General features: G+C 47.6%; 1 protein-coding gene across 1 annotated transcript in view; it reads right to left on the bottom strand.

The window, feature by feature from the left end:
- Positions 1–8,822, bottom strand: part of LOC102428557 (sodium/myo-inositol cotransporter 2) — a 20,160-nt gene extending 11,338 nt beyond the window's left edge. Inside the window, 5 exon segments of the mRNA XM_023751481.1 lie at positions 99–158; positions 1,134–1,192; positions 1,195–1,237; positions 5,701–5,772; positions 8,688–8,822. Coding sequence (XP_023607249.1) covers positions 99–158; positions 1,134–1,192; positions 1,195–1,237; positions 5,701–5,772; positions 8,688–8,822 — 369 coding nt within the window.
- Positions 8,823–9,039: the final 217 nt, after the last annotated feature.

Genomic DNA, 9,039 nt, shown 5'->3' with positions numbered 1-9,039 from the left:
GGAAAGCCGGGGCCCCTGGGAAGGGGCGCGGAAATTCACAGCCTCTCCCCCTTCTCCCAAAGGCCTCCCATTCTGTGCCCGGGCGCCCTCGGACTCACCTGGCCTGCAATGTAGATGGGGAGGAAGATCCAGGCGAGCGTCAGCACGGAGAAGATGCCCTGCAGAGGACACGGAATCGGCTGGCCGCCAGGGCCCCGGGAGAGAGAGAGTCCTGCGCCCCCTCCCGTAACCTGGTCTGCTCGGCTCCGCGTCTGTCCGTCTCTCACTGGCTGAGTGGCTCACCCTCCCGGGACGTCGTATTTCCATGTTTAGATGGGAGAGGGGATGACGTAGGGACAAATGGAGACAGCCACGTTTTTGTGAACGCTAGCACAGTGTCCCCTAAACCTCACGTCATCCCCCTTCTTCCGAGGGCACTCCCTCCCCCCCATGGAGGGGTCAGGGGGGGCTGGAGGTCAGGCAGGCGCTGAAGGGGGGGGGGGCGGCGCTAGAAGAGCCCCCCCTGCACCTTTTACAAGCATTAACCCCTCATCCTCACAACGTTGCCACGTGGCAGGGGCTGTTACTATCCCCGTTTTAGACACGAAGCTCCGAGGCTCCGAGAGGTTAAGCCACTTGCCCGAGGTCACACAGCTGGCAAGCGATGCAGCCAGGATGCCAACCCGGGCAGCCTGGCTCTAGTCTGCACTTGAATCCCACGATGTAATGAGTCAGTGCACAGAGAAAGCACTAAAAAGCTACTCATTATAAAGATGAAGTCACTTTAATGAGCGCACCCCTCTCCTCAAATAGGGCCGAGCCCGCTACTCAGAGAGCGTCCTGCCTGGTGTCCGTGGCGGGCAGCGGGCCAAGGGCCACTGGGCGCACAGGCTTTGTGATGCCCGCGGCATCCGGCCGCCAGGGCGGACTCCCCCGCTTTCCCCGCACAGTCTCCCCCATCAGGCAGACAGACCCCGGGCCGGGCCGGAGGCCGAGACTGGTAGTCAGACTGATTTCGCTGGCGGGGTGCCGGACGCTCCCTGTTCGTGTTTCGGAAAGCACCACTCTGGTTTTAAAGGTGAGGCACGCACACAAAGGCCCCCAGATCTCCCTGTCCGGCGGAGAGGGCTGCCCACTGCGTGGTGAGTACTCACACTAAACTCATAAGCAGCTACCGAAATGCCCACCGCAGCGCCCGACCCCGCCAGCCCACGAAATGTCCACTTCCTATGTTGCTGGCAAACAAGGACGCACCCACCTGTGGGGAGACGGACAGGTTATACGTTGGAGACAAGTTCTGGGCACCTCCCCCCCCACCAACCCTGGAGCAGCGGTTCTCAACCTGTGGGTCGCGACCCCTTTAGGTGTAGAATGATCCTTTCACAGGGGTCGCCTAAGACCATCGGAAAACACATATGTAATTACATATTGTTTTTGTGATTAATCACTATGCTTTAATTCTGTTCAATTTGTAACAATGAAATTGGGGGTCACCACAACATGAGGAACTGTATTAAAGGGTCACAGCATTAGGAAGGCTGAGAACCACGGCCCTAGCGTATCTGGCACCTTCTCTTCAATTAGAAAGGACTCCTTCCCCAAGACTCTTACTTCCACTTATCATAAATCAGCATAATAACATGCAAACCTATGTAAATTGTGCCTCCTAGGGCTGTGCAGTACCCGACGCGGCCTCCCTGGGCAGAAGGATGTTGAAGGAAGTGCGGCCCGTGAGAACCAGGAGGCCTGTGTCATCCCAGCTTTGCTTCCAAAGTAGCAAAGCAGAGAGCCGGCCTCGGGTAGAACTCTAAGCGGCCGGGACTGGACTTGATGACCCCATCCCTGGTCTCGGTTGATTGGACCGATAGGCCTGGGCACCCAAGCTGGGCGGGTGACATTCTCTCTCCTGGGAATCTGGAACTGGTCCCTCAGACTGAGCGTGTGTCATCGGGTGGGGGTGGGTGGGGGCATGTCCAGGTCTGTGCTCATCCCTGCCACTCTGCTGAGGGAAAGGGCCATGACAGAGACCTGATCAAGTGAGCACTGAGCCAGAGCCAGAGGGTGGAGGTGAAGATGGAGACAGAGTAGAAATGGGGTGGGGGGGGTGGGGGGCAGGTAAGAGGGAGAGGGAGACAGAGCTGTCTGAGAGGCTCCTGGGCCTCCTGTGGACCCTCTGGCTTTCATCCAGTTCTATTCTATTGATCTATCCTTATGCCACTACCACGTTTTTTCCTGATTAGTGTCATTTTGTAGTAAGTATTGAAACCAGGAGATGTGAATCCTCTAACTTCGTTCTTTTTCAAGATTGTTTTGGCTATTCTGGGTCTTTACATTTCCACCTAGATTTTTGGACCTGCTTGTCAATTTCTGCAACAAAAAAAGGCAGCTGGAACGTTGAATCTCTCAAGCAGTTTGGGAAATATTACCATCTTAACAATATTAAGTCTTCAAACCAATGAACACGGGCTGTGTTCCCAATTTTTCAGTCCTTCTGTGACTAAAGAAGAGTTTGTGAAGGATTAGTGTCTTTATTCAGTGAGTCCAACATCTGGGCTTCTTCAGGGCCACTTTCAATGTTTCAGTGTATATATTATACTCCTTTTGTAAAACTTCCTATTTCATTCTTTTGATACAATTGCAAATGAAATATTCTTAATTTTATTTTTAAATTATTTGTTGCTAATATATAGAAATGTTGACCTTTTATATTGATTTATATGTTGATCTTATAGCTGCACTTACTGAACTCATTTATTAGCTACAGTATTTTTTCTGGGTTACTCAGAATTTTCTATTTTCAGGATCATGCCATCTGCAAATAGAGGTAGTATTATTTGTTCCTCTTCAAGCTGGATGGCTTTTATTTATGTTTGTGTGTGTGAGTTGCCCTGGCTAGAACCTCCTGTAAATCTTGAATAGAAATGGTAGGAAGGGACATCCTTGTCTGGTTCTTTATATTGGGGGGAAGCTCTCAGTCTTTCATAATTAAATATAATGTTAAATGTTGGTGGAGTTTTGTAGATGCCATTTTTCAGGTTGAAAACTTTCCTTTTATGTCTAGTTGGCTGAGTTTATTATTTTGATCATATAGGGGTGTTGGATTTTATGAAACATCTTTTCTGTATATATTGAAATGATCATGTAGTTTTGTCCTTTATTATAATGTAATATAGTGTTTTACATTAATCAACTTTTTTTGTATGTTCAACCAACCTTGCATTTCTAGGATAAATCTCTCTTGGCCATGTTGTATAATCTTTTTTATATATTGCTAGGATTGGTTTCTTAGGGACTTTTGAATCTATTTTCATGAGAGATATTTGTCTGTAGTTTTTTTTTCTTGTGGTGTCTGTCTGATTTTGGTACCAGCGTAATGTGTAACACACAGAATGAATTAAAGAGTGTTCCCTTATATTTTTTTGTGAAGAGTTTGTGAAGGATTATTGTCTTTATTCAGTAAGTCCAGCATCTGGGCTTCTTCAGGGCCACTTTTTATGGACTACTTTTCTTCCTGTATATCAGCGGTTCTCAACCTGTGGGTCGCGACCCCTTTGGGGGTCGAACGACCCTTTCACAGGGGTCGCCTAAGACCATACGAAAACACATATATAATTACATATTGTTTTTGTGATTAATCACTATGCTTTAATTATGTTCAATTTGTAACAATGAAAATACATCCTGCATATCAGATATTTACATTACGATTCGTAACAATAGCAAAATTACAGTTATGAAGTAGCAATGAAAATAATTTTATGGTTGGGGGTCACCACAACATGAGGAACTGTATTAAAGGGTTGTGGCATTAGGAAGGTTGAGAACCACTGCTGTATATAGATCATACTTTCTTAATTTTTTGCATGACTCATAATGTTTTGTTAAAAGTGGACATTTAACGTAACATCAGTGGCAACCCTAGAAATCTGATTGTTCCTCATTCCTGAGTTGATTGTTTTAGTAATTTTTTGTTGTTGCTACTGTTTATTTGTTTATAGACTTTCTTTTTTTTTTAAATATATTTTATTGATTTTTTACAGAGAGGAAGGGAGTGGGATAGAGAGTTAGAAACATCAATGAGAGAGAAACATCGATCAGCTGCCTCCTGCACACCCCCCACTGGGGATGTGCCCGCAACCAAGGTACATGCCCTTGACCGGAATCGAACCTGGGACCTTTCAGTCCTCAGGCCGATGCTCTATCCACTGAGCCAAACCGGTTACGGCTGTTTATAGACTTTCTTGAATGAATTATATAAAGTCTGTATTCTTTGTCATGTGTCTGCTTAGTTTAGTGGTCAGTTAATAACTAGGCAGAGATTTTCTTACATATCTAAAACAAATAATTTTCCCAGCCTTTGCCAGAAAGCTTTGTGTGCATGTCAAGGTATGCTTTCAACACTCAACCTGGATATTTCTGTCCTAGTTCTCACTTTTTGTTTATGCAGAGCCTCAGGGTGAGCCAGAGGTGAGAGCTGAGGACCTTTTCAGGTCTTTTCTAAGCATGTGCACAGCCCTGGATATCACATGGCTTCGATATTCCCAGGACTATGTCAGAGCTTCTCAAAACACTCTAGGAACGTCTCATTCTCCAGCTTGTCCTTTAAGTGCCTTGATTAGTCCATCGTATGCCCCAACGGTTATTGCTGCCTCAGACAGCTGCACTGTTAAACAATTGGCACTGATTGCTTTTGACAAATGTCTCTGGGGAAAAGGCTGTTCTTGCAAGTGGAGTCTCCCAGGGAACTTCAGGAAGAGGAAAATAGCGACAATTCTATGAGGAATGGGGTTTAAAGAGCTCCAATTCTATTCTGCTAGAGGCCCAGATACCTATTATCTCTCTGCATCTTAAACTCTGCATTTTTTTTTAACTTACTTCAAATGGGGGAAATTCTCCCTCTTTTTAGTTGAAAAATTTAACCCTTATTTTAGGATCATAAGTAAAAGTATTATTCCTGATCACCTTCCCAGGGTCTACTAAGAAGAGGCTTGTCTATATATGTGATGTGTATGGGTGATGTGTTTGTGTGTGCACGTGAGTTTGGCATTGCCCTTAGATCTACTTGAAAATAACATACCGTCCCAATCTCCTTAAGGCTTTAGTCTCTCTCATTTCTCATCATATATGCCTCGGGGGAGGTTCCACAGCCCCCAGCTCAGGCATTGAGTGTGTGACCCAGGCTTGAGCCAATTAGCACATCAAACCACCCTGGCCACAGTTACTGGCAGCGGATGGGCATGAGCCATAATCAGAAATGAGATATTTTCCAGGGACACTTCCATGGAAGTAGAGGCTCTTCCCATGCTGGGCTGGAACTTAGGAGGATAAAAGGTCTAGAGCAGCATCCACCAGCTCACTGACATGAAGTCGAGTCTGTTTGGGAATAGCACCCATCCAGAGGAGAGATGATAGATAGATAGAAATAGAAAGACTAAATGGAGGGGGGGGGAGAGAATAAGTAGAAGGCAAAACCAGGTCCTAATAATATCACTTGAGCCCCTGTACTCAGCCATAACTGAAACCCTAGGTTTTTTCCCTTAGGTGAGCTATAAATTCTTTTTTGATTAAACAAAATTGGATTGGAGCTAAGCCTTCTCTAGTCTATTCTGTAACTTACACACAATGTGCAACTACAGAGTCCTGAACAAGCAAGGCTAGACAGAATATCAGCACTTGAAAATTCTTTGAGAAGTGACTGTAATTGAACCAAAGATCACTTACCGGCCACCACATCATGTCCCCTCCGGCGAGGAAGTAGCCTTTCACGGTGTCTCTTTTGGTCTTCACTGTGGACTAAAACAAAGAAGGTGGGTGAGGGGAAGAAGAACAAACAGAGGCATCCCTAGGCTGCAGACGATAAAGTGAGAGTCCAATGGGCTAGATTTAAACACCAAATAGATTTTGTTTGACCCGTGGTTATAAAGAAGATTTTAATTTGAATACTTTTAGGAGACACACTCTTTAGGTCAACACAGCCCCTACTAGTCCCTGCTTCACACATTGATAATAACCTACTTGACCCCTAGGCATTTGAGTTTTACACTCATGGCTTAGCTATAATAGCTCCTAATGTGTATCATTCATTCTGTGTTAGCACTTGTATAGTGTCTGACACTATGCTAAGCATTTCAAAGCATTATCTCACTTTAATTCTTATTAACTCCCATGAGGTTGGGAGTTGGTGAGGAACTGAGGCTCAGAAATAAAGCCACTTATCTAGTGACACATTTCCAGATAGCAGAAGGGACAGGAATTCAAGCCTAGCTCAGCTTGATTTTGGAGCCCATGTTTTCAGCTGATCCACAAAACCATCTTTAGAAGTAAGCTCCCTGGCATTGAAGACGTGTTAATACAGACATTTTGACCACTGAGTGGTTTGTGTGATATTGAATAAGTTGTTCAACTTCTCTGAGCTTCTGGGTGTGAATGTTGGTGAGAGGATTCTTGCTGGATGGAACTGGAATTACAACTAAATTATAGAATAATCTGAAGACTAGCTGAAGAGGAGTCTTATAACTGAAAGGGCGAGGGCTAGGCCCTCCACCTTGCCCCAGGGTAAAGGCTACGCCCTCCATCTTGCCCCAGGGTAAGGGCTACGTCCTCCATCTTACCTTGGCCACGTGGACTCTACGGATTGAGGATCCCTACATGGTCTTGGGAATCCCGGGCGAGCCCCCAAATGTTATGCCCAGATTTCAAGATCCCCAAGAAACCACATCAGGGAGCCAGCCAGTCCGATGCAAAAGCATAAGAGTCTGTATTTCAAGCTAGCTTGAGCTCCCCGTCCACCAGACCATTTGTTAAGATATGCCCAGTACGGGCCTCTAGCAACGGTGGAATAGAAATGCAGTCCGTCTCATGATTGAGCCGGAAGTTCCAAGACAAAGGGGGGAATGAAAGGGCGAGGGCTAGGCCCTCCACCTTGCCCCAGGGTAAAGGCTACGTCCTCCATCTTACCCCAGGGTAAGGGCTACGTCCTCCATCTTACCTTGGCCACGTGCTTGGCAAGGAGCTTCTTCTCGGAAGTCTAAGACTCTGCTAGCCACACCCAGGAACAAGACATCGACTTGCGCCTGGCCAATTGGCAGAGCACAGTCCTTTCTCCTCCCCTTACTCCAACCCCCCCTTTAAAACCCGTCTCTAGGCGGGGTTCTCTCTCTTCGCCACTTGGCTTGTCGTTGTGTCGGTGAGTCTGGTGGACGGGGAGCTCAAGCTAGCTTGAAATACAGACTCTTATGCTTTTGCATCGGACTGGCTGGCTCCCTGATGTGGTTTCTTGGGGATCTTGAAATCTGGGCATAACAATAACCAAGGATTTACAGAAAAAGCCACATCACGAGGGGTAGGAAGGGCGGAGACAAGAAAAGGGCTGGCCCCACAACCAGAGATGGTGGCTGAGGTTCTCAGCTGCAGGGGTTCTCTCTGAGCAAAGAGCCAGGAAGAGGCACCCACAGAACATCTGGCTGTGAAAAGCAGCAGGGTTTCTGTCTGTCAGGGAGGGACGAGAGTCCACTAGAGACAGAAGCGCCCTCTTAAAGGGCCAGTGCACAAAATTTCATCTGCAGTCACTCACCCTGGGCTCCAGCAAAGGGACAGCGGAATGGACTAGAGTCACACGAGGAGAGTCTGGGGTCTGTGGCTCTGGGAGAGAGCTGAAGGGACAGCTGGCAGAATCCCTGTGCTGAGTCCCTCTCCCATGCTGCAGAACACCGCCTTTCCTGGGTGGAGCATTCCTTCCCAAAGGACATCCGCCTGGGGGAATGCACAAGCCCCCCCTCTAGTCTCCCTGTCACTGCACCCTGTGGAGCTGGGCCCTGCTGAGGAGTCAGCTGCTTTGGCCAGAACACGGAGGTCTGGGCAGACTTAGCAGGTGTCAGTGACCACGCTGTGTGGCTTTGAGGTGGATCCCACACTCCCAACTCCCCCAAAAGCCTGACCAGCACTTGCCCTTCATGGAGATTCACTAGCCCCATCCTCCCAACTCCCGGCAGCCCCACCTTACTGGGCTCAGTCTCCTCCCAGCAGAATCTGGGACAGACTGAGAGAAATATTGATGTGAGATGGGCCCTGAGCAGGGCCCGGGCTGGGAGGAGCCTGCAATCAAGGTACTGCCCTTGACCACTCCAATCAAGGTACTGCCCTTGACCAGAATCGAACCCAGGACCCTTCGGTCCGCAGGCCAAGGCTCTATCCACTGAGCCAAACCATCTAGGGCTGCCTCCTATTTTAAAGGAGGAAAATGTACACAATATTTTCTTGGATTTTGCATAAAGAAACTATGAGAGAATACACTAATTTACCACAGAATTAATGACAGTGGTTACCTGTGTAGGGAAGGGGAGTAATGGACTTTGCACTGTATCTCATTTTAAAGTTGTTTTTATTTTTGAATCATGTGACTAAAGAAAAACTTCCTTTAAAAAAAGAGCATGGGCTTCAAAGTGAAGGAGATATAGATTTTAACCCCTGCTCTCCTAACTTCCCAACAGAATAAGAAAGTGACATTCTCTGAGCCTCAGTTTTCGTATCTATGCGATGGGCATGGTGACAGTCTCTTCTTCCTAAGGACCCGTGCATATTACATGAGATTACGTAAGTGAAAGTGCCTAACTCGGCACCTGACCCGGGGCCAACGGTCAGTGCATTTTTTAAAATTTAAAGTTTTGAATTTAGTTTCTTCCCCTCTGCCGCCCCTTGGCCTGGCTTACCCACAGTCCCACGGCCAGGACGAAGAGGAAGTACAGAGCCAGCACCGCGATGTCACCTGCCTCCAGGCTCCTCTGGGGAAAGGCCTCCAGGGGATCCGGCGGTGTGGGCCTCGGGCTGCCGGGGCCGCTCTCCATGGTGCTGAACACACTTTGCATCCTGTGGGAGGTCACATGCGCGTCAGATGCAGAGCCCAGCACCACTCTCACCCGCTCACTGCCTGCCTGGGACAGCCAAGCAAGGCGACGCACGTGGAGGGATGAGTGTGGAGACAAAGCTGAGGGTCGATTCATCCATCCAGCACCCATTCACTCAGCAAATGTTTACAGTGAAGTTTTATCAAATCCATAGTTA

This window comes from Myotis lucifugus, unplaced genomic scaffold (genome assembly GCF_000147115.1).
Source record: "Myotis lucifugus unplaced genomic scaffold, Myoluc2.0 scaffold_22, whole genome shotgun sequence".
Taxonomy (NCBI): Eukaryota; Metazoa; Chordata; class Mammalia; order Chiroptera; family Vespertilionidae; genus Myotis; species Myotis lucifugus.
Note: the sequence above shows the minus strand (reverse complement) of the source record. Positions and strands in the feature narration are given on the sequence as shown.